This window comes from Dermochelys coriacea, chromosome 6 (genome assembly GCF_009764565.3).
Source record: "Dermochelys coriacea isolate rDerCor1 chromosome 6, rDerCor1.pri.v4, whole genome shotgun sequence".
NCBI classification, from domain to species: domain Eukaryota; kingdom Metazoa; phylum Chordata; order Testudines; family Dermochelyidae; genus Dermochelys; species Dermochelys coriacea.
The window spans coordinates 106,923,479-106,949,609 of NC_050073.1; the positions used below are offsets into that span (position 1 = coordinate 106,923,479).

The following is a 26,131-nucleotide window of genomic DNA, read 5'->3' on the forward strand; positions in this document are numbered from 1 at the left end:
AAAGCAATGATGGTCTATTTAATTAAATTGCACAAAAGGTTGGTATTTTGTGTTTTTTCATGTGTAGGTTAAACACTTTTAAAGTGCTGTGAACATTAGGCTGGAATCCTGCATAAAGTCATAAGAAAGGCCCTGGTCTGTTCATGAGCAGCTGTCATTTAGCACTTTCTTTCTAGTTATAGAGTTCATTGCTATCAGTGGTCTCCTAGCAACACTGATGAAAGCTGTAATTGAGTTTTGCTGCTTATTGTATGCTGTTTATTTTGATGTGCTCCTGTTTAAGGCTGTTGTTGCTTATAGTTATTGTGGAACGAGTATTTGGAGTTACTCAGTATACCAAGTTTAAAGAAATTGATTGTTTGCCATTTAATACAAAATACATATTTGAAATATATTTTAGTTTCCAAATAGCAATATTGTTTGCTGTCCCGAGATAGATTTTTCAATCACTTACAAAGAGAATATCCTAGCATGTTAAATATCAAATCAGATTACACAAATGCTGTCAAATATTCAGGTTATTTGGCTTGTATTTGTTGTACATACATGTATAATTGGTAGCAAAATCTGAAACAATCTATGATCATATTAGCACAGGGACTCTTACTGCTTGTGATAAAAAGTCCTAGCATTTTATTCTGTGGGAAAAGAGGAGAAATTTAGGTAATTAGTAGAAGTGAAAGCAAGCTATTGAAGTGCTTGAAGAGGCAGTTTTATCCTATTCTGTTAACCTGCTGTACCTCTCTTTGATTCTAATGAGTTTTGTATAGTGATTCTTTTGCAAGTCTAAAGCATATTATCTCACTGTAACCATGTCCAACCTCTATATCCACCTATTGTTTCTTGTTTTACACTTAGATTGCAAACTGTTTAGGGCAGTGGCTGTTTACCGTTTACTTGTGTTCTACATTGTCTAGCATAATGATGCCTAGATCCATGCCTTGGTCCCTTAGATGCGATATCAATACAAATAATAGAATTTAAAGCAGTGGTCCCCAAACTGTAGGGTGTACCCCTTTAGGTGGGTGGATAGGAACATTCAGGGGGCATGGGAGGGCCAGGACCAGCCTCCATGGGGGGGCGGGGAGGGAGCACCGCCCCGCCCCGCTCTGTCCCCAGCTCTGCTCCAGCCCCAGCAGAGACTCCAGCTTCGTGATTGGCCATGGCTCCCATTTCCAGCCCCAGCTCTGCCACCGACCATGACCCAGCGCCTGGTCCCACTTCCAGCTGCAGCTCCCAGCCCGAACCATGGCTCAGCTCCTGGCAATGGCCCGGGCCAGCCACCATGGGGAGTGGGAAGGAACCGCCACCCAGCTCTGCTCTGGTCTCAGTTCTTCCCCCAGCTGAGGCCCTGGCCACAGTTCCTGCTCCTGGCTGCGGGCCCCAGCTGTGGCTCCACTCCCTGCTGTGGTCCCAGGTATTGGGGCGGGGGCGCGGACAGATTACATTATGGGTAGGGGCGGGGGAGCAGAACATAAAAAGTTTGATGACCACTGATCTAAAGAAATACAAAGGATAATTTTATGTTCATACAATACAGCCTAATGGGCATCAAATTTGACCAAACTAATGGGGTAATGGAGAATACATGGTAATATGCAGAAATCCTCAAAATATGTCTGTATAACTGGGACTCTCTCAGCTTCAGCAAATATAGGAAAAATGTATAATAGAGTTTAGAAGAGTGAGGCATCATCTTTCCGTGGTGACTTCTTCATATAAGATTGTTCTGTTTGCCATCAATACCATTAGTATGTCATTCTTAGTGTGTGTTGAGAAGGATGGAGCAATTTACATCAATTTAAATCACTTGATCTTTTTTTAGAAATGTACTGATTTGAATCAAGTTGAAGCTTTATATAACTAATTAGAAAATTTGTGCTACTGCAATTTTAGATTAAAATTCTACAATGGACTAAATTATTAACACCATATTTTAAAATGCTGCTACTTGTTGGGTGTTTTATTTGAATTTTACAATACTTTTATTGATGAGGTTGGAAATATGTGTACTGAAAGTTAAAGCCATGATCCTTCAACTGCATAAGCAGGTATGCAACTTTACTCACTTTAATTGATCTCAGTGAGATTATTCATACTTAAAACTAAGCATGTGCAGAAGTGTTTGGCATCGGGGCTAAAATTATATTTTTGTTTCAAAATTGGGGGTATAAAATCTTTCTCTCCCCCCCCCCCCCCAAAGATCATTAGTGTTAATCATGAAAAGTTTAGACTTTCAGTACATTCATTAAGTTAATGTGTATTGTTTTTGTGCTCACAGGCCAATATTTTCAAAAATTGGAGCCTAAATTTAGGCTCCTGAACCCATATTTAGGCACCTTAAGATGGGATTTTCAAAAGCACCAAATTTATTTAGGAGCAATAATCCCATTGGCTTCAAACTGCAAATCCTGATGGAGTATAAACTGACCAAACATTTAAGTTCTCTTGACTTATGGAAGTTCAGTAATATTGGAAGGTGCTGTCGGTTGGGGTGAGGGGAAAAAAAGAAGCGCAGACTATATGGTTATCAATGTTATGTATTATATGTGAACTCTAATGCTTAATAATGTCACTTTCAATGTCAGCATTATTGATTTCATTGCTGCACGTTTTAAAGGATGTAACAAGGCATGTGCTGTAAATCACAGGAGTTGGGAATTAAGAGATTATTATTTGTATTACCTTGTCAAAGACCAGGATTTTGTCAAACTATAATGATTGGTAGTGTGTGTCTACACATACAAAGAAGAGCTTCTGAATATTCAAACTGTGTAATTGGGGTTTTTTTCTGTCCACTCAATGAAAATCCTGAGCTATACAGTTTCAGGCCCCATTTCTCTAACATCTTATGTCCTTCATAAAGTGAATTTTTCTTTAGAAAATGTATGCAGCACTAATACAGTTTTTGTTTAAATATGATGAATATATATACTATATCTAAGGATGTAGTACTTGCCACACAAAAGGGATATCTGAGGTTGAAGTGGTAGGTGTAAAATCTATTCCTTTCAAACTAAAAGAACACCTCATGGGTTTAAAACTTCAGAAATGTACAATATTTCATAGAAGTGTAGTACTGGAAGGGACCTCGAGAACTTCTAGTCCAGTCCCTTACACTCAAAGCAGGACTAAGCATCATCTCTAGACCATTCCTGACAAGTGTTTGTCTAACTTGCTCTTAAAAATCTCCAATGATGGAGATTGCACAACCTCCCTAGGCAGTTTATTCCAGTGCTTAACTACCCATCTGATGAAGTGATGAGCTGTAGCTCACGAAAGCTTATGCTCAGATAAATTTGTTAGTCTCTAAGGTGCCACAAGTACTCCTTTTCTCCTTACAGTTAAGAAGTTTTTCCTAATGTCCAACCTAAACTGCAAAAGTTTAATCAAATGCACAGACTAAAGATGCATCAAGCATGTTCAATCTGTGGAGTAGCTGACTCTCAGATGAGCTCTGGAATTTTGTGTGTGGTAAAAATATTTAATCAAGTATGCATGTTTTTTTTCTGCTCAGTCAACAATTATGACAAATGCAAGCAAAACCACAGTGGCATTGCCATTCATAAAAAGACAAGGAGTACTTGTGGCACCTTAGAGACTAACAAATTTATTAGAGCATAAGCTTTCGTGAGCTACAGCTCACTTCGAAAGCTTATGCTCTAATAAATTTGTTAGTCTCTAAGGTGCCACAAGTACTCCTTTTCTTTTTGCGAATACAGACTAACACGGCTGCTACTCTGAAACCTGTGATTGCCATTCATGCTTCCTATATCATAGGGTGTTACTGGAGAACAAGACTCCAGCGATATTAAGAATTTTCATAATCTCTGTTTTGCAGGTTTTATTTGTTAAGATTTAGAATGCTTGCTGGTATTCTTCAACACTATTACAAAGTCTCTATATATTTAAAAAAAAAAGAGAGAGAGAGAGTGGGAGGAGTACAAAGTCCTTTATAATAACTAGTTTGTAGACCTGTTCATAACCAAAATATTTTCATTTTTCAGATGTTCCTCCTGCTGAGCAAGAAAAGCTTTTTATTCAAAAGTTGCGACAATGTTGTGTCCTATTTGACTTTGTTTCTGATCCACTGAGTGACCTAAAGTGGAAAGAAGTAAAGCGAGCTGCTTTAAGTGAAATGGTAGAGTACATCACACACAATCGCAATGTGATCACAGAGCCCATTTACCCTGAAGTAGTGCATATGGTAAGTGATTTAGCAACTGGAAATATTTTGAAAGCCCTTTTTGTAGTTCAGAGTTAATTCTTCGTCTGTATTAATTTCTTTTAGTAAAGTTTACCTGATCTTTTTTGAAGCTTTCAATATTTTAAGTTTCGTGAAAAACATACCTCTGTAATCAGTTGTCCTTTTTAAAACTGACAGCTTTCGAAATCATATTGCCAGTATTGTTGGAAATACTTGGTTCTGCTTCCAGTTATTCATTAACTTGTAAATGGTCATGCAGAAGTAGAAGCATGTTGGAATTTCAGAAAACAAATTTGCTGTGGAACAGTTTAATTTCTTCAGTCTTGTGTTCGCAACCTACATATTGCACACACACAAACTATTTAAAAGAACATAAAGATTGCGAAATCAAACATTTGAAATTAAGAAATGCCAGAATTAAAGCTTCTTGCAACCTCATTTCGGTCCCTTGGTGTGTATGCATTATGGAGCAATCTTTAATTACATAATCACATACTAAGCCCATGAGAAAATTAATTCTGTACTAATAGCAGAAAGCCCATGCTGTTGCACAGGTGAAATTCATAGTCTTATGTAAAAAAGCCAAAAATAGCTGAAACGTTGGACAGTAAAAGACACCAGATCCCATTGATGACTGAACCTGGTGACATTCTGAACAAAGAGAGCTCTCAATCATGCTTGTAGCTGCTTCTATCGCTTCACATTGACTCAACAGATATTCTAGACTTCACAGTAGTGTTTGAATAGCATGAAATGGATGAGGCATGGTGCAATGAGAATAACACAAGTACTGAATCCAATATACACAAGTACTCATTCAGTGATCACCATCCATACTGTGCACTGACCAAGGCAGGCATCTTATGGAAAAAATTGTATGTGATCATGTAATTAAAGACCTGTATCACTCCCCCTGGCTCCCTGTCCCAGGCTCCTTATTGCAGTAAACTTTCCCCTCCCCTCCCCTCCCTCTACCCCCCCCCCACCCCCCTTGGTCCGGTTGTTTTTTCTTCCATGCTTTATGGGTGCCAGCAGAGAAGCAGCATTGAGAGCACAAAAGAGACAGTCTTTCTGCTTTCAGTTCTGGTACCTGGTACCCCAGCCCATAGTAGCCAAGAGCAGCAATTGCAGGGAAAGGTTTCTCATCCATGAAGTACTCTCAATATGGATGGAATTTTTGAAGAATTTAGGGGAAACTTGTTAGAAGTTGGCAGCCGAGCAGAGAGTTTTTTCAAAGTCTTCTAACTTGGCTAAATCTTGATGGATTTTCATAGGGACAGCAAAAGGCATAGCCATGAAAAAAGGTGACTGAACCCGTTAAATTTCAAGGCCACATTCGAAAGCATGTGGGCTTCTGCAGGGTTCAGTCTTATTACTATGCATATTAAATGTCTATATAAGCTGTTGGGTTTTTTTTTATGAAGACATATAGGCTACTATGCTTCAGTATGTTGATAACATTCAGTTTTATCTCCATCTCCACTACTCCCAGCAGGAGTGATTGAGCACCTGACACAGTGTCTGGTGAAGATTGAGGCATAGATGAGAGCAAGCTGGCTGAGATTCAGATCATAATAAACCAATGTAGTGATGTGAGCTGGGTTAGGCAATCAAATCTATGTTGGAGATTTGTATCTTCCCCCATGATGGAGGGAGTGTGGCTGCTATTTGTGACTAGAGTTCATAACTTGTAGGTCTGATTGGACCAATAGCTATATAAAGATGACCAAGTAGCAGCTGGCTGGGTTGATTTTTTCCCCCCCATCTACATGTGACCAGAGGGGTGCGTACCACCTTTTCTTTCAGATTACTGCTGTAATTCATGCTTTTGTCATTTTGTGATTAGACATTTTTATAATGCACACTATGTGGCACAACATATTAAGTCTCTCTTGGAACTGAAGCTGTTGCAGAATGAAGTGTCTTATTGGGAACACAACACCTGTGCTCTGTGGTTTGATTTGTTTGATGGTTAGCTTCCAGGTGAATTAAAAATGTTGGGTTTAACCTGTAAAATCCTAAATAGCCTGGGATCTGTTGGTTTGGGACATCATCTTGCTTCCTATACAATACTACCACAACTGCAATCAGCAAGAGCACTTGAACTGGTGCTCCCTAGCTATAACAGAGAGGGAGTTGCTGTCAGGGCATTCTGAGGCCCTCTTGTCTGAAATAGCACAATTATGTTAACTATCCAGTCATGATATAAGGTCCATCTGTTTTTTCAGGCATTTGGTAAAGGTTGGGGTATGCTCTTATTTTGTGAAGATGGATGAGATACTGTGTTGCTATTTATGATTTGATCATGGCAGGGTTTTCTTAAGGAATTAAAATAAGGTCTATATGTGCTTTAAGTAATGGTACAGCATCTAGAATTTTTGGATTGCTGTCTTTTATGCCTTTAAATCAGTTAATCTTTTTTAAAGAGCACCCAGAGGGACTTATTTTCAGGAGAATCACAATGGCAGCTGTAATGGATTACTTTTACTTTTAAAATTTATCCTATCTTCCAACAGTGGCAGGTACCAGACACTTCACAGGAAATTTATTGAGTGATCCATCCCCTGTCATCCAGTCCCAGGTCCTAGCAGCCAGAGGTTTAGGGACACCCAGAGCATGGGGTCCATTCCTGATCATCTTGGCTAATAGTCATTGATGAACCTATCCTCCATGAACTTATCTAATTCTTTTTGAACCCAGTTATACTTTTGGCCTTTGCAACTTTCCCAGCAATGTGTTCCACAGTGTGCGTTGTGTGAAGTACTTCCTTATGTTTGTTTTAAACCTGCTGTCTGTTAATTTCATTGGGTAAAACCTAGTTCTTGTGTTATGTGAAGCGGTAAATAACACCTCCCTGTTCAGTTTCTCCACTCCATTTATGATTTATAGACCTCTATCATATCCCCATCTAGTCATCTCTTTTCTAAGATGAACAGTCCCAGTCTTTTTAATCTTTCCTCATATGGAACTTGTTCCATACCCTTAATCACATTTATTGCCCTTCTCTGTGCCTTTTCCAGTATTAATGTGTCTTTTTTGAGATGGGGATTAGCAAAACTGCATGCAATGTCCAAAGTGCACCCATACCCTGGATTTATATATTGGCATTATATTTTCTGTCATAAATGTCATGGTTTTACAGGGTGCCACAGAAGCTGTCAGTCTGCTACATGCTTTCCAAGTGATAGCATTGTTGATTTCCCCATATGGTTTGTTGTTGCTATCATTTGGATGGAAGAACATTTTTATTTATTTATTTTTTTAAAATGATTTCCAAAATCCATATGCTACAGCTCACAATACCCAAGGGTGGTGACTTGCCCATAAGACTGTTGTGACAGATAAGTAATTTACCCTGTTCTCATGTTAGCATCTCTAAAATGTGCCTAAAATAATTCACCTGTTTGTGCTATTCAGTACAGGATACTGAGTCATGCTTATTTGAAAGATGCATCACTTATGGAGGGTCAGTCATGTCTGTATATTTATATGTAGCATTTTAGGAATTAAATACCTTAATCAAGACACTGCATTTGACATCTTCAATACATCCCACCCACCACTCTGTTTATGCCTGTTCCTCATTGTGTCAAGCCTATATTTAGAGGGAACAATTTTCAAAAAGTGTTATGCAGTGGAAACAATGCTGACTGTTCATTTTTGAGCACCCAAGAGTTCACTACGGTCTTCTGAGATATGTACATGCATTTGCTGACCCAAAAAGTTTACAATCTAAAAGTAGGCTTGACACAATGAGGGACAGGCATAAACAGAGTGGGTGGGAGGGATGGGTATTAGGAATTATCATACCAAGATTAGAATAGTGGTCTGTCTGGACAGTATCCTGTTCCTGTCAGTGGCCAGTAGCCACATGCTTCAGAGGAAGAATAGAACAGAAAATTATGAGGTAACATACTTACAGTTTGGTCTTGATCTGTCAGTTGGTGGCTGGCTTATGCACTTAATTCCCTTGGATCAGTTTTACATTTTTCCTTTTCAGTATTCTTTATATATCCCCTTTTTCTGGAAGATAGAAGCACCCAATTTACCTTCTCCTTACATTTATCCACTTACAGAAGTCTTTTTTGCTTCTAATCATTTTCCTCAGCTTCTGGCTTACAGTAGGATCATTTGACCACTCAATAAGGCATGTAAACATTTTGGTGGTTCAATTAAATTATATATTTTTATATAAAAGGTGAGCTTTCTTTTCATAGATGATATGGAAGAAGTAATTTTTTAAATGAATTTGAATATTAACCTATTTTGCACCTACTGTTAGAGGAACAGTTCAAAAGAGAACTAGATAAGTTCATGGAGCATACGTCCATCAATGGGGCTATTAGCAAGGATGGACAGGATGGTGTCGCTAGCCTCTGTTTGCCAGAGGCTGGGAATGGGTGACAGGGAATGGATCACTTGATGATTACCTGTTCTATTCATTCCCTCTGGGACACCTGGCATTCGCCACTGTCAGAAGACAGGATACTGGGCTAGATGGACCTTTGGTCTGACCCAATATGGCCATTCTTATGTTCTTAGGATGTGCAGGAACCAGTTCACAGATGCTTCATATTGTCTTTACTTTTCTCCAGGCAAATATGCAAATGAGGATAGAAAGAGGGAACAGTTGTTCTTCGAGTAACTGCTCACGGGTGTTCCACAATAGGTGTGCATGCTCGCCATGTGCACTGGTGCCAGAAGTTTTTCCCCTAACGGTACCTGTAGGGGGGGAGTGCCTCCCCCCCCCCCATGATGCCTGGAATGGCGCCTACCTGGCATGGTATAAAGGGAGCACCATGCTCCCCCCTACCCTCAGTTCCTTCTTGCCACCAGTGAAGGTGCATCGGAACTGCTCTGCTCCAACTTTGCTGTAGCTCATCCCCAAAACTGTTAGTTCAGTGTTAGTACCTGTAGTTAGTTAGTTGTTTAGTCAGTCAGTGAGCCCGGGCCGGGGCATGCCCCAGGGTTTAAGTAATGCGGCTCTGGTAGGCGTTCTGTGCCAAGAAGTGACCCGCCTGCAGACTGTTTGCGCTGTTTGGGAGAAACCCATATCAGCGAAAGGTGCAAGATTTGTAAGTCGTTTAAGCCTTGGACCAAAAGAGAAAGGGACATTAGGCTCTGAGCCATCCTGACCCTGACTCTGGCACGCAGCTCCGAACCGGTACCCGGCACTGCGGCGTCAGTATGCAGTGACCCTCTGGTGCCATCGACCAGTTGGCACTGCTCCCCGTCCACGGGACACACCAAGAGGGCCAGGAAGACTCCTTCTTTGCAGCAGCACCAAGGGAAGTCTGGGACAGAGGCTAGGCCTATGTCGGGCAGTCCTCGATCCGCACCGGGCCCCAAGCCTCCGACTCATGTTGAGTGGAATAGCCCAGCCCTTCGGAAGAGGCCTCTCTGGATGTCCGGTTGCAGTCCATGCCTGAATCCCTTCAGGCGGCCTGGGATGTTATGTACATGCCGGTGCCCAAAGTGCCGCAGATGTTGGCCCCATGCTCCAGAGGCAAGCCACCGCTGGGATCTCCGCAGTCGCCTCCAGTCCGGTACCGGTCTCGTTCGAGGGAATGTTCCCGATGCCGTTCACTGCCCAGCAACCGTTCGGGGCAGAGTCCATGTGGATCGCCCTTGACGCCGACCAGACTGTCTGGCTGGGTTCCATCTGGCCGGGACTCTCGGCACCACTTGTCCTCAAGAAGTGAATGTTGATGGAACCGCAGCATGTGTCGCCAACGGTCCTTGTTTCAAAGGGGGTACCACAGTTGGTCATGGCATGGTCGTCAACACCGTTCCCGCTCAGACTCCTGCTCCAAGTCTCCACCAAGACATCGCAGCCCTGGGCATTGATCGCTGGTGTCTCGCTGTTGCGGGTCCGCCCATTGAGGCCATTCACGGAGCAGCTGTTGATGTCGGTACCAGTCCTCCACGTTGAGATTGCGGTTCTGTGTCCAACTTATATCCCAGCACCGCCACTCCTCCTGGTCCAGAGACAGCAGCAGATCTTATGCCAGCCCGGCTTCCATTCGTAGCCGTCCTTCGATGGGCCAGAATAGCCAACCCGAACAGCCGGACCCACCAGTGCCACAGCAGATGCAGTGGCACCGAGCGTCGTGGCCGGCCCAGTGGTATCAGTGGGCATCATAGCCTCTGGCGCAGCCCCCAGTGGGAGCTCACTCGGTGGCTGGAGCCTCGGAAGCACCGTCTGCCTCCTCCTCCAGACTCCTGAGAAAGGCATCAGTGGGACGTGCATCCTTGGCTCCGTGCCCTGAGTCTGACCAGGTGGTGGACCCTACAGTGCCAGCCTATACCCAGAACGCTGCCCGGAGGTGGCAATTGCGGCCCCGCCCCCTCCACCCTGCAGGAGGACTTCAGGGCCCATCAAGAACTCTTAAAGAGGGTGACAGCAAGCCTCCACCTCCAGGCAGAGGAGATGGAGGAGCCCTCAGACTTCCTGTTTAACATGCTGTCTCCGTCGGCACCGAGTAGGGTGGCCTTGCCTCTCCATGAAGAGGTGTCTAAGATTTGAAATGTAGCAAACACCAGCCTCATTAGCCCCCATCTCTAAGAAGATGGAACGCAAGTACTTTGTACCCATCCGGTGCCTAACTCCCTGGTGGTCGAGTCAGTGAACCACAGGGAACGGCAGGGTCAGTCAGCCCTGACCCCAAAGAATAAAGATTCTCAGAGACTGGACTCTTTCAGAAGAAAAATGTAGTAGTCTTGGATCTTCCAGTTACGAGTGGCTAACCATCAGGCTCTCCTGGGCTGGTACGAATTCAGTCTGTGGGGCTCTCTGCCCAAGTTTGAGGACTCCCTCCAGAAGTGCAATGATAAGAAGTTCAAGGCACTAGTGGAGGAAGGGGCGGTGGCCGCTAGGGCATCCCTGCAGGCAGCTTTGGATGCTGCAGACACGGCTGCGCGATCAATGGCCTCCGCAGCGTCCATGAGACGCCGTCATGGCTCCTGCTCTCTTGACTGTCCAGCAAGGCGCAGTCTTCCATGGAGGATCTCCCGTTTGACAGGAAAGCTCTGTTTGCCGCAGAATCAGATACAAGAATGCATGGCATGAAAGACTCCCATACAACCCTCCAGACTCTGGGCCTCTATGTCCCGGCTCCGGCAAAACCTAAATTCTAGCCGCAGCAGACTCCTGACCAGGCTGCCCTCCCGAAGTATGAGACCGCCCATAAGAAGCAGCAGGACTATAAGAGATGCCCTGTCCCCCAGCCTGGGTTCTCCAAGGGCAAGCAGGTGGGCACAAGGCGCTTTTGATGGGACGCTCAGGGGCACCCTGCCAGTCCTCATCAGGGATCCACCCCCAATAAAGCTCCCCTTCTCCAACTGGTTGTTTGCTTTTCTCCCAGAATGGTTTTGGCTCACCTCGGACCGATGGGTCCTCAACACAATCTCCCTGGGTTAAGTCCTCCAGTTTACTTCCTCCCCTCCCAACCACCCCCCGCCCCCGTCCCTCTTGGGGGGACCCTTTGCACGAAGCTCTGCCCGAGCAGGAGGTGGGGCGCCTCCTAAGTCTAGGAGCGATAGAGGCGGTGCCCGAGGAGTTCATGGGCAAGGGGTATTACTCCCATTATTTCCTTATCCCAAAGGCCGAAGGGGGGCTCAGGCCCATCCTGGACCCGTGAGGTCTGAACTAGTATGTGGTGAAACTCAAGTTCCGCATGGTTTCCCTGGCTTCGAAAATCCCCTCACTGGATCCTGGGGACTGGTACACTGCCCTTGATCTACAGGGTGCGTACTTCCATATCCACATATTCGAGGGGCACAGGTGCTTCCTCTGTTTTTTGGTGGGACAGAATCACTACCAATTCACGGTCCTCCCATTTGGTCTGTCCACTGCCCTCAGGGTGTTTACAAAATTCATCTCCGTGGTAGTCGCCTACCTCAGACGGCGGGGAGTCCAGATATTTCCCTATCTAGACGATTGGCTTGTCAAAGGCACCTCCCAGTCGCAGATAAGGATCACGTGGCACTCCTCCTGTCCCACATACGCCGCCTTGGGCCTGTTGGTAAACAACACCAAGTCCACGTTAGTCCCAGTCCAACGCATAGAGTTTATTGGGGCACTCTTGGACGCAGCGTCGGGCAGCGCCTCTCTCCTGCCAGACAGGTTTGAGACCCTGAAAGGTCTCATTGACTCGGTCACAAGGTTCCCAGTGAGAACAGCCAGGGTATTGGGTCACATGTCGGCGTGCACGTACTTGGTCTGTCACGCCAGACTCAGGATGAAGCCCCTCCAGCTCTGGTTGGCCTCAAAGTTCTCCACGGCCCGGACAGGATGGACAAGATCCTCACCGTGCCAGACTCTGTGATCACCTCCCTATGGTGGTGGTCCGCCCCAAACAACATGCTCCAAAAGGTCCCGTTCAGGGACAGGGCCCCATCATTGGAGCTGGTGTCAGATGTGTTGGGGGGCCCACGTGGGGAACTTTGAGACCCAAGACCTGTGGTCGGCCCAAGACCTGACCCTACATATAAACATCAAGGAACTCAGGACAGTGCTGGTGTGTATTGTCTTCCGCTCCATCTGGAGGGCTATGTAGTCAGGGTCCTCATGGACAACTCGATGTTCTATATCAACAGGTAAGGTGGGCCCCGATACTCTGCCCTCTGCCACGAAGCCCTCAGACTGTGGGACTTCTGTATAGCCCACGACATCCACCTGAAGGCCTTCCAGCTACTGGGCGCCCAGAATGAGAGGGCAGATCTCTTGAGCAGGGACTTGTCCTCACAACACGAGTGGTCCCTCCACCCGGAAGTGGCCCACTGGCTCTTCCGAAGGTGGGGAACTCCCCAGGTGGACCTATTTGCAACTCGGCAGAACCGGCAATGCCCCTGATTCTGTTCCAGGGGGGCCTAGGGAGGGGCACTATCTCCGATCCCTTTCTCCTGTCCTGGTCAGGCCAGCTTCTCTACGCCTTTCCCCCCTTCCCTCTAATCAGCAAGGTCCTGGAGAAGATAAAGACGGACAAGGCTTGGGTCCTCCTGATTGCCCCGGCGTGGCCCAGGCAGCATTGTTACGGGACACTCACGGGCCTGGCGGTGACTCCGCCATGGCCTTTGCCGCTCCGCCTGGACCTGCTCTCTCAGGAGCATAGCCACCTCCTCCATCCCAACCTAGCGGCTCTTCACCTCATGGCGTGGCTGCTCAGTGGTTAGGTGGAGAGGAAAGGACATGCTCAGAAGAGGTTCAGTGTGTCCTCCTCGAAAGTAGATGGCCCTCCACTTGCCGTGCTTATTTGGCAAAGTGGTCCCATTGTTCTAGTTGGGCGGCGGACCAGGGTGTCTCCCCAGTGGCCACCCCGATCCAGCTTATCCTTGATTACCTCCTCCGTCTGAGGGCCCAGGGCCTGGCGCCCTCAGTCGTCAAGGTGCACCTGGCAGCCATATCAGTCTTCCATCCACCGGTGCAAGGGAACATGGTATTTTCCCATGCTATGACTGGCCGGTTCCTTAAGGGTTTGGACAGTCTTCTTTAGTATTCTAGACCCTCCCGGTCCCAGTGGGACCTAAACCTGGTGTTGGCTTGTCTCACAGGGCCCCCGTTTGAACCAGTGACCACGTGCTCCTGGTCTCGCCTCTCATGGAGGGTGGTTGCAATCATGTCTGCCAGGTGAGTCTTGGAGCTCAGGGCCCTGACCTCTTAACCACCGTACACGGTCTCTATAAGGACAAGATCCAGCTCCACCCACACCCTGCGTTCCTTCCGAAGGTGGTCTCCGCCTACCACATGGGTTAGGATGTTTTTCTACGGGTCCTCTGCCCCAAGACTCGCACGTCCAGTGAGGAGTACTGTCTCCACACGCCCGATGTGTGGCGGGCTCTGGCTTTCTATCTCAAGTGGACCAAGCCGTTGAAAGTCCTTGCACCTGTTCGTCGCCTCTGCTGAGCGCGCAAGGGGCCAGCCGATTTCCACTCAGTGGCTTTCCAGTTGGATCTCTTCACGCATCAGTTCCTGTTATAAGCTGGTGGGTGTCCCCCCACCACCCATTGTGAGGGCACAGTCGACTCGGGTGCAGGCCTCGTCGGCTGCCTTCATGGCCTGTGTCCCCATCAAGGACATTTTGTAGGGCTGCCATGTGGTCTTCGGTTCACACATTCACCTCGTACTATGTGATCATTCCCCAAACCAGGGATGACGCCGGGTTCGGCAGGGCTGTTCTCCGTTCTGGGAACTTGTGAACTCCTACCCACCTCTTAACAGATGTAGCTCGGAATCACCCATTGTGGAATAGACATGAGCAATCACTCGAAGAAGAAAAGACAGTTACCTTTTCCGTAACTGGTGTTCTTTGAGATGTGTTGCTCATGTCTATTCCACATTCCACCCTCCTTCCCCTCTGTTGGAGTTGTCCAGCAAGAAGGAACTGAGGGTGGGGTGAGCTTGCAGTTCCCATATACCATGCCAGACAGGTGCCACTCCAGGGGTCGCGGTGGGCGCTCCCCCACTACGGGTACTGTTAGGAGAAAAACTACTGGCACCGGTGCACGTGGCGAGCACGCACACCTGTTGTGGAATAGACATGAGCAACACATCTTGAAGGATGGAAAAGGTAACTCTCTTTTGGGGGGAGGCGGGGGGTTGATTTTTTGTTTTTTGGAGGGTTTTTAGTTAGGTATTTTTTTGTGTTGCATGTATCCCCTTTCTTTGACTGATAGTTAAATGAAAGAGCTTTAAGGCAGTAACTTATCATCTTGTATGCCTAAATCACCAGGCATACCTATAGCACAATATAAGTAAATTATAGCTCATGATCAAAGGCACTTATACTGATTTTTCAAGAATTCAGGCACAGTATTTTAAAAAAAAAAAAGCGAAACATTTCACGGTTACAAAGGGTTAATTCTAGAGCTGTCAAGCAATTAAAAGAATTAATCGTGATTAATCACACGACTAATCGCACTGTTAAACAATAGAATAAATTTTGTTTAAATATTTTTGGATGTTTTCTACATTTTCAACTATATTGATTTCAATTACAACACAGAATACAAAGTTTACAGTGCTCACTTTATATTTATTTTTATTACAAATATTTGTGCTGTAAAAACCAAAAGAAATAGTATTTTTCAATTCACCTCATACAAGTACTGTAATGCAGTCTCTATCATGAAAGTTGAACTTACAAATACAGAATTACATAAAAAAAAAAACTACATTCAAAAATAAAACAATGTAGAACTTTAGTGCCTATGAGTCCAATCAGTCCTACTTTTTGTTCAGCCAGTAACTCAGACAAACAAGTTTGTTTACATTTGCAGGTGATAATGCTGCCCGCTTCTTGTTTACAATGTCACCTGAAAGTGAGAACAGATGTTCACATGGCTCTGTTTTAGCTGGTATTGCAAGATATTTACATGCCAGATGCGCTAAAGATTCATATGTCCCTTCATCTTCAATCACCATTCCAGAGGACATGCTTCCATGGGGATGACGGGTGGTTCTTGATAATGATCCAAAGCAGTGCAGACCGACGCATGTTCACTTTTATCATTTGAGTTAGATGCCACCAGCAGAAGGTAAATTTTCTTTTTTGATAGTTCGGGTTCTCTAGTTTCCGCATCGGTGTGTTGCTCTTTTAAGACTTCAGAAAGCATGCTCCACACTTCATTTCTCTCAGATTTTGGAAGGCACTTCAAATTCTTAATCCTTGGGTCAAGTGCTGTAGCTATCTTTAGAAATCTCACATTGTTACCTTCCTTGTGTTTTGTCAAATCTGCAGTGAAAGTGTTCTTAAAATGAACATGTGCTGGGTCATCATCCGAGACAGCTATAATATGAAATATATGGCAGAATGTGGGTAAAACAGAGCAGGAGACATACTATTCTTCCTCAAAAAGAAAAGGAGTACTTGTGGCACCTTAGAGACTAACACATTTATTTGAGCATAAGCTTTCGTGAGCTACAGCTCACTTCATCGGACGCATTTGGTGGAAAATACAGAGGGGAGATTGATATACACACACAGAGAACATGAAACAATGGGTTTTATCATACACACTGTAAGGAGAGTGATCACTTAAGATGAGCCATCACCAGCAGCAGGGGAGGAGGGAGGAAAACCTTTCATGATGACAAGCAAGGTAGCCTATTTCCAGCAGTTAACAAGAATATCTGAGGAACAGTGGGGGGTAGGGTGGGGGGGAGAAATAACATGGGGAAATAGTTTTACTTTGTGTAATGACTCATCCATTCCCAGTCTCTATTCAAGCCTAAGTTAATTGTATCCAGTTTGCAAATTAATTCCAATTCAGCAGTCTCTCGTTGGAGTCTGTTTTTGAAGCTTTTTTGTTGAAGCATAGCCACTCTTAGGTCTGTAATCGAGTGACCAGAGAGATTGAAGTGTTCTCCAATTGGGCAGGTGGGTATTGTAGTTGTAGGAATGCATGATAGAGATCTTGTAGGTGTTTGTCTCTGTCTGAGTAGTTGGAGCAAATGCGGTTATAGCGTAGAGCTTGGCTGTAGACAATGGATCGTGTGGTATGATCTGGATGAAAGCTAGAGGCATGTAGGTAGGAATAGCGGTCAGTAGGTTTCCGATATAGGGTGGTGTTTATGTGACCATCGCTTATTAGCACCGTAGTGTCCAGGAAGTGGATCTCTTGTGTGGACTGGTCTAGGCTGAGGTTGATGGTGGGATGGAAATTGTTGAAATCATGGTGGAATTCCTCAAGGGCTTCTTTTCCATGGGTCCAGATGATGAAGATGTCATCAATGTAGCGCAAGTAGAGTAGGGGCATTAGGGGACGAGAGCTGAGGAAGCGTTGTTCTAAGTCAGCCATAACTACAATTACAATACCCACCTGCTGAAGTGAAGAAACAGATTGACAGAGCCAGAAGAGTACCCAGACGTCACCTACTACAGGACAGGCCCAACAAAGAAAATAACAGAACGCCACTAGCCATCACCTTCAGCCCCCAACTAAAACCTCTCCAACGTATCATCAAGGATCTACAACCTATCCTGAAGGACGACCCATCACTCTCACAGATCTTGGGAGACAGGCTAGTCCTTGCTTACAGACAGCCCCCAACCTGAAGCAAATACTCACCAGCAACCACCCAACAGAACCACTAACCCAGGAACCTATCCTTGCAACAAAGCCTGTTGCCAGCTGTGTCCACATATCTATTTAGGGGATACCATCATAGGGCCTAATCACATCAGCCACCCTATCAGAGGCTTGTTCACTTGCGCATTTACCAATGTGATATATGCCATCACGTGCCAGCAATGCCCCTCTGCCATGTACATTGGTCGAACTGGACAGTCTCTATGTAAAAGAATAAGTGGACACAAATCAGACGTCAAGAATTAAACATTCAAAAACCAGTCGGAGAACACTTCGATCTCTCCGGTCACTCGATTACAGACCTGAGGGTGGCTATTCTTCAACAAAAAAACTTCAAAAACAGACTCCAATGAGAGACTGCTGAATTGGAATTAATTTGCAACCTGGATACAATTAACTTAGGCTTGAATAGAGACTGGGAATGGATGAGTAATTACACAAAGTAAAACTATTTCCCCATGTTATTTCTCCCCCCCACCCAACCCCCACTGTTCCTCAGATGTTCTTGTTAACTGCTGGAAATAGTCTACCTTGCTTGTCACCATGAAAGGTTTTCTTCCCTCCCCCCCTGCTGCTGGTGATGGCTCATCTTAAGCGATCACTCTCCTTACAGTGTGTATGATAAAACCCATTGTTTCATGTTCTCTGTGTGTGTATATAAATCTCCCCTCTGTATTTTCCACCAAATGCGTCCGATGAAGTGAGCTGTAGCTCACGAAAGCTTATGCTCAAATAAATTCGTTAGTCTCTAAGGTGCCACAAGTATTCCTTTTCTTTTTGTGAATACAGACTAATACGGCAGCTACTCTGAAACCTATTCTTCCTCAAGAAGTTCAGTCAAAATTTAATTAACACATTATTTTTTTTAACTAGTGTCATCAGCATGGAAGCATGTCCTCTGGGATGGTGGCCGAAGCATGAAGGGGCATATGAATGTTTAGCATATCTAGCACGTAAATATCTTGAAATGCCGGCTACAACAGTGCCATGCAAACTCCTGTTCTCACTTTCAGATGACATTGTAAAGAAGAAGCTAGCAGCGTTATCTCCTGTAAATGTAAACAAATTTGATTGTCTTAACGATTGGCTGAATAAAAAGTAGGGCTGAATCTACTTGTAGGCTCTAAAGTTTTACATTGTTTTTGAGTGCAATTATGTAACACAAAAAAAAGCTACATTTGTAAATTGCACTTTTACAAGAGAGAGATTGTAGTATTGTATTTGTATGAGGTGAATTGAAAAATATTTATCATTTTTACAGTGCAAATATTTGTAATAAAAATAATATAAAGTGAGCAATGTACACTTTTTATTGTGTTGTAATGGAAATCAGTATATTGGAAAATGTAGAAAAATATCCCAAAATAGATAAATTTCAGTGGGTTATCTATTGTTTAACAGTGCACTTTAAACTGTGATTGTGATTAATTTTTTTAATAGAGATTAATTTTTTGATTTAATTATGTGGGGTTAATTGTGATTAATCGACAGCCCTAGATAATTCCTTCATGCTGCAGAGATGTAAGAAGGTAAAAATAATTCTAACGTTAATGAACATGTAGATATTTCCACTAAAAATATTGTCTCCTCCTTTAAATAAAATATATAGAAATTGGATTAGTTGCTTTACAGCTATATGGCTTTATTAGTAGCCAAAAGAATTTAACTGCTGCTGGCATCATATACATGGATATATATGACTAACTTTAATCTCTGGAGTTAATTAACTTTAATATATGGAGTGAAGGGGAACCTCCACTGTGCGGGTGGGCATTTCCGCATCTTCTGTTTAAGCTACTAGAGCTATGTCTATGTTTACAGCTAGGCTACAGACACTGCATGCCTAGCTAGCATGGATATAAATAGCAGTGTAAACAGTGAGGTAAGTCTTAGGCGAGTAGAGAACTTTATATGCCTGAACCCCCAGGGCTTGAACCCTACAAGACTGTCTGTGTGCCCAAGCAGTGCCTCTTGCATCTGCACTGCTATTTTTAGCAGTGCAATGTCCTGCTCCCTCCCCCCTGCCAGAACTGCCAGTGCTTCTCCCCACTACCTCCCCCTTGCCAGAGTCTTTCCCTGTGGTAGGGAAAGGCTTGAGAATACAGGAGGCTGTGGGACACTGCACTGCTTAAAAAAAAAATAGCAGAGTAGATGTGGGAGGCACTTTTTGGACATGTAGAGAGCTGGGTAGGGTATATACTCTGGGAGTTCAGGCAGATAGGGCACTCTGCTCTACTCAGCTGTGTCTTCCCACTGCTGTTTATGCCAAGCTAGCTGGGCATGCAGTGTCTGTATTCTACTTGCCTCCAGGTGGCGTTGGATGCTGCTGATGCTGCTTCCCGTACCATGGCTTCCGCCATCTCCATGTGGCGAGTCTCTTGGCTGCTTCACTCTGGGTTGTCCGCCAAGGCCCAGTCATCATTGTGGGACCTATCCTTCGACGGTGGGGCCCTATTTGCAGAACAAACAGACAGCAAGTTGCATGGCCTCAAGGACTCCTGCACCACCTTGAAAACCCTGGGTCTCTACGTCCCAGCGCCGGCACATAAGCGGTTCAAACCACAGCAGTCTCAGGGCCGGGGAGTCAGCCTTGGCAGGACAAGCCCCATAAACAAGCCAAGGGTTACAAGCACTGCCTGAACCACCCACCTCGGCCCAGTTGGGCTCGACCCGTAATAAGCAGGGGGCCAAATGGTCGTTTTGAGGGTGCGCCCAAGGGCGACCTACCAGACTATTCACCGGATCCATCTTTCCCAGTGTTGTTCAACCCCCTTTCCTCCCGGCGTGGACTGCTGGGTTCTCAGCACAGTGGAATGGGGTTATACCGTGCAGTTCCTTTCTACCCCCCCCTTCCCACCTGCCTTCCCCATCCCTCTTCAGGGACCCCTTTCAGAAGAATCTCCTCGTGCATGAGGTAATGGGGTTATTACAGCTGGGTGCAGAGGAAGAAGTTCCTCTTGAATACAGGAAAAAGTGGTTCTACTCCTGACACTTTTTAATCCAAAAGGCTGAAGGCGCTCTAGGACCCATCCTGGACCTGCAAGACCTCAACAAGTACCTACAGAAGCTAAAGTTCCGCATGGCCTCTCTGGCTTCTATTATCCCCTCCCTGGATTCGGGAGACTGGTATGCCGTCCTCGACTTTAAGGACGCATACTTCCACATAGTGATCTTTCAAGGACACAGACGCTTCCTCCGGTTTATGGTGGGGCCCCACCACTACCAGTTTATGGTCCTCTTGTTCAGCCTGGCGACACCACCGACGGTGTTTACCAAGTGCATGTCAGTGGTGGTGGCTTACCTCAGGCGCCGGCTTATCCAGATCTACCCATCCTCGACGACTGGCTCATCAAGGGCTGCTCCAGGCCTCAAGTCCGAAGGGATGTCGCGGTGTTTCAAGCCATGTGCCACTCTCTGGGCCTACTGGTGAACGACAAAATGTCAACATTAGTGCCAGTACAGGGGATAGAGTTAATCAGAGCATTCCTTAACTCTACCTGTACCAGAGCATTCCTGCTGCTGGAAAGGTTCCATGAATCGACGAACCTCATTGCAGAAGTCTCAGCATTCCCTTTGACTACAGCCAGGGTCTGTCTGTCTGCCTGCTGGGTCACATGGCAGTGTGCACTTCTGTAGTCCTCCATGCCAGGCTCCAGATGCAGCCCCTGCAACAATGGCTGGCGACGATCTATTCCCAGTCCTGAGACCCTCTGGAAAAGAAAGTTACCGTTCCCCAGGCGATACTTACTACTTTGAGATGGTTGACAGTCCTGGAAGGGGTTCCGTTCGACAACCCTCCTCACTCCGTTGAATTGGTGTCGGATGCCTCAGATCTCGGCTGGGGGGCACATCTCGGCAACCTCCAGACACAGGGGAGGTGGTATCTGAAGGAGGTGCAGTTACACATAAACATCAAAGAGCTCCGAGCAGTCCAGCTGGCGTGCAGAGTTGTCTTGGCCCACCTGTTGGGCAAGGTGGTACGAGTCCGGACGGACAACACAGCCTTGATGTTCTACATCAACAGGCAAGGGGGAGCGCTCTCATCGGCACTCTGTGATACTTCTGCATCAGCCACAAAATCCATCTGGAAGCTTGTCACCTTCCTGGCATCAGGAATAAGCTGGCAGACCAGCTCAGCTGAGACTTCTCCTCTCACCACAAGTGGTCGCTGCATGCAGAGGTAGCCTGCATGATCTTCCAAAGGTGGGGCACTCCCCAAGTGGATCTTTTTGCTACCAGACACAACAGGAAATGCCGCCGGTTTTGTTCTCGACAGGGTCTGAACAAAGACTCCCTCTCCGATGCTTTCCTCCTGTCATGGTCAGGGAGCTTGATGTACGCATTCCCTCCAATTCCACTCATCAGCAGGGCCCTGGAAAGAGATCAAGAGAGACCAGGCATAGGTTTTCATGATTGCCCTGGCGTGGACTCACCAGCATTGGTTCAGTACATTCATGAGCCTGTCAACGGCTCCTCCTTGACCTCTGTCCAACCGACTGGAGCTGCTGTCACCGGACTACGGTCGGCTCTTACACCCCAACCTCGGGTCCCTCTGCCTTTTGGCATGGATGCTGCGTGGCTGAACCCAGAGTAGTGGACTTGTTCGAAAGGAGTCCAACAGGTCCTCCTGAAAAGTAGGAAGCTCTCAACTAGACTGACTTACCCTGGCCAAGTGGATGAGGTTTTCCCGCTGGGCGTCCGAATGGGGTATTTCTCCATCGCGTTCCTCCATACAGGCTGTCCTGGACTATCTGTTCCATTTAAGGAACCAGAGCCTAGCACACTCTTCCATTAGAATGCATCTTGCGGCCATCTCCGCTTTTCACCCACCGATCCAAGGACAGAGTTCTCATGACATGAAAGTCAGATTCTTGAGAGGGCTGGAGAGACTCTTCCTGCAGGTGCGGGCTTCTGTCCCACAGTGGGATCTTAACTTGGTCCTCTCTAGGCTCACTGGCCCACCCTTTGAACCGCTGGGGTCCTGCTCCCTTTCCCATCTGTCAAGAAAGGTTGTATTCCTGGTGGCGGTGACATCGGCAAGACGCGTCTCAGAAATTAAGGCCTTGACCTCAGAACCGCCATACATGGTCTTCTACAAAGATAAGGTTCAGTTGCAGCCCCACCTGGCCTTCCTGCCAAAGGTGGTTTCCACCTTCTATATGAACCAGGACATCTTCCTCCTAGTGTTTTGTCCCAAACTGCACAAGACCAGTGAAGAGAGACGTCTTCACACCCTGGGCGTCTGGAGGGCTTTGGCGTTTTACTTAGAACATACCAAGCCTTTCCGTAAATCGACTCAACTCTTCATCACTACAGCGGATAGGATGAAGCGTCATCCGGTGTCCTCACAGAGGATTTCCAATTGGATTACCTCGTGCATAATGATCTGTTATGACCTGGCAGGGGTTCCGCCACCACCGATTGTCAGAGCCCACTCGATGAGAGCTCAAGTGTTTTTGGTGGCCTTCCTGTCACACGACCCTATCCAGAATATCTGTAGAGCCGCAACATAGTCCTCTGTCCACACGTTTATGGCTCATTATGCCATCACACAGCAGGCCAGGGACGATGCTGGACTCGGCAGAGCTGTGTTGCAATCTGTACATCCATGAACTCATTCCCACCTCCAGGGATACTGCTTTGGAGTCACCTAATATGGAAAGGACATGAGCAAGCACTCAAAGAAAAAAAGAAAGTTACCTTTTCTGTAACTGGTATTCTTTGAGATGTGTTGCTTATGTCCATTTCAGGACCTGCCCTCCTTCCCCACTGTTGGCGTTTCCGGCAAGAAGGAACTGAGGGTGGTGGGAGCCAGCAGTGCCCCTTTTACTGAGCTATGCGGCTGCTACCTCAGGGGGCGCCAGAGCTGGTGCCCTACGGATACTGCTGAGGGAAAAGCTTGCGGCACTGGTACATGTGGTGAGAGCACACACCTAATATGGAATGGGCATGAGCAACATGTCTAGAAGAACACCAGTTACAGAAAAGGTAACTGTCTTTTTTGATAAAATCAGCCTGAACAGATGTGGCCTTGCTGAAATCAAGGAAACAGAAACAGAGCCAGGAAAGCCACACAGCCCATCTGCCTCAACTAGGTTGGACCGTCACAGACCAAAACCTTGGATGTTTTGAAACGTGTATAGAATACTGTCTGTAAAGCAAACCCATGCCATTCTTGGCTAATGCAGATTAGCAGAGACCACTAGCTCCCCATAACAAGAGAAATAATCCATTTAATTGAGAAGGCAGTCTATGAGCCACCTGAAAAATTAGTTTGACAACTTTTGAAGAAACAGACTTGATGTCAGCAGTCTTGCCAATTTCCTTAATTTTTCCAACTTTTTCTGGGCAAGTTCAGTTGAGAATATGGTGGCAGCCAAACTAAAACAGCTTGTGACCTCTTCTGATGTGTCCTTCACAATCAGACTTTAAATCAGTCTGGACACAGCCTTTCTGGTGCTACTGGATGAATCTTGTCAATTATAACTTCAAATGATTACCATGTAACATGTTGGGCACTGTAGGGTCCACACGAAAACCTGCGCTGATGACATTTGAGATGGAGGAGACCTTTTTCCTTTTCTTTATTAATGTGGAAGGAATGAACTGATTGTGCAGTTTCCACAAGTTAACACATTCATTTTTGGTAAGTATATGATGTCTCCATTGTAAATTGGCATTTACTAACTACAGAAACTTAAGTAAACGCTGCTACTTTGTATTCCATTAATTGTACAATGAGTTTGAGTTAAGATTCTTACTAATCTAGCTGGGTTAAATTTTAGGCTAGAATATGCAAGACCAATTCAGAATCTCATGTCTTTCTAATCTTTTGAAAATTGTTTAGGGCAAGAATATATATATATATATATATTTTTAGAATATTTGCCAGTGATTGATAGTAAACAGGTAGGTGACAGAATGTAACAAATTGTGAGAAATGGATATTTGAATTTATAGATATGTAAACGTTTTATTCATAATATGGTAGTTTTCTATCATAACAAATGGGGCTATTTTCTTGGAACAGGGCATATATGAGTGAACATTTATTTAGTCTCCATTGTTATGGCTTCCAATTTTATGGTTCTTTGTAAACACTTTCTCTGTAAAACGTTCTCTAACATCATTAGCTCCCAAATATATCAGTAGTAACAGAATTCTCTCTGCATGTTTAGACTTGAAACATGACTTGAAAATGTTCTGTGAGCTATAATCTACAGAGATGAAAGTTTTAATTGAATAGCTAATCATTTTTGTTTTTTATTTAAAAACTGGAATTTAACACAACAAATGCTTAACATTTGTGGTATTAGTTAAAATACTTGTTTTATAAAGAATCCTCATGTCAGTAAGCATCTTTAAATAATTCCATTGTTTCAGAGTTCTTAAAGATGCATGTGATTTTAGTTTGCAGTTAACATGTTTCGAACATTACCACCATCTTCTAATCCAACGGGGGCAGAATTTGATCCAGAGGAAGATGAACCAACTCTAGAAGCTGCCTGGCCTCACCTACAGGTAATTAGCAATCTCCTCCTTTCATTTGACTAAATAGTAACTAAATTATTGCAAAATAGTATTACACAATGTGTCTTCCTACTGTGTGTTAAACGCACTAGTGTAAATTATCTTTTGCAGTCAAAAATACATTTGTTAATTTTAAGAGCTAGACAGTCTTTGAAATTACATTGTGTAGTTTGAAATTATTAGTTTTAATCTTTCAAAAGATGTTAATACGTAAACAACTGAAAAGAAAATTACATTGAAAATCAGTCTTTGTGGTTTTAGAGGTCAAAAGTTTGTTGCTTGTTTCAGTACAAACATATGATTTTAAATTAAATAATAAAGATTAAAGTGAGCCTTAGTTGATTATTGTTACTTTATTTTTATTATTTATCTATGGCAAGGTTCTAGCTTTAGATGTTTGAAAAATGTGAGCGCAAAGTAAAAGATTTTTCAAAATATGCATTACTGAACACTATGAATGTTAGTATCTATTGTATGAAGTAAAATTAATTCAGGAATGTAGTATTTGGGAATTCTTTGCAGTTTAAAGAAAGTAGCACTGTAAGAAAATACAGCACCTGATGACATACATTCCCTGCACCAAATTGTAGTATTACTCTTGCTGTAAAGTGATATAAAAATAATATATTACATGATCTTGAACTAGGAAGTTTCTTTTTGAACATGTCAGAATTGAGTTGTAATTGTATTGCTTACAAAAATATAATATTGTATCAAAAAAACTAATGTTATTTCTTTGTGGATTTTTTTCAGCTTGTTTATGAATTTTTCTTAAGATTTTTAGAATCTCCAGATTTCCAACCTAATGTAGCTAAGAAATATATTGATCAGAAGTTTGTATTGCAGGTGAGGTAAAAATGAATATATCTTCAAGCTTTAAATCCAAATTGATTTAAAATGCATTAGATTTGAGTAAAATGTATCTTTCTTTTTCCACAGCTTTTAGAACTCTTTGACAGTGAAGATCCTCGGGAAAGAGATTTTCTTAAAACTACTCTTCACAGAATATATGGGAAATTCTTAGGCCTAAGAGCTTACATCAGGAAACAAATTAATAATATATTTTATAGGTATGTCACAGCTCTGTATTTTGGTACATATTATTAGATATAGTAATTTAGACTTTTTGGTCCCTTATTAGCAAAATCTTCGTTATTTTATTCTGTGTAAACATGTTTGTGTCTAATAATATTGGCATCTGTTTAATTAAGCAATTCTTAGTGGGATCCAAATTAGGGGAAGTATAGCATGTGATAAATTTTATAGCTGCAGTTTGGGTACATTTGAGATTCTGCATTTAGATCA

The 26,131-nt window shown here is 44.4% G+C and overlaps 1 protein-coding gene across 1 annotated transcript in view; it reads left to right on the forward strand.

Moving 5' to 3' along the window:
• PPP2R5C (protein phosphatase 2 regulatory subunit B'gamma) overlaps positions 1-26,131 on the forward strand; it is a 197,822-nt gene that overhangs the window by 96,453 nt on the left and 75,238 nt on the right. Inside the window, 4 exon segments of the mRNA XM_038405255.2 lie at positions 4,008-4,207; positions 24,707-24,817; positions 25,580-25,672; positions 25,766-25,896. Of these exon segments, the coding sequence (XP_038261183.2) occupies positions 4,008-4,207; positions 24,707-24,817; positions 25,580-25,672; positions 25,766-25,896 (535 nt within the window).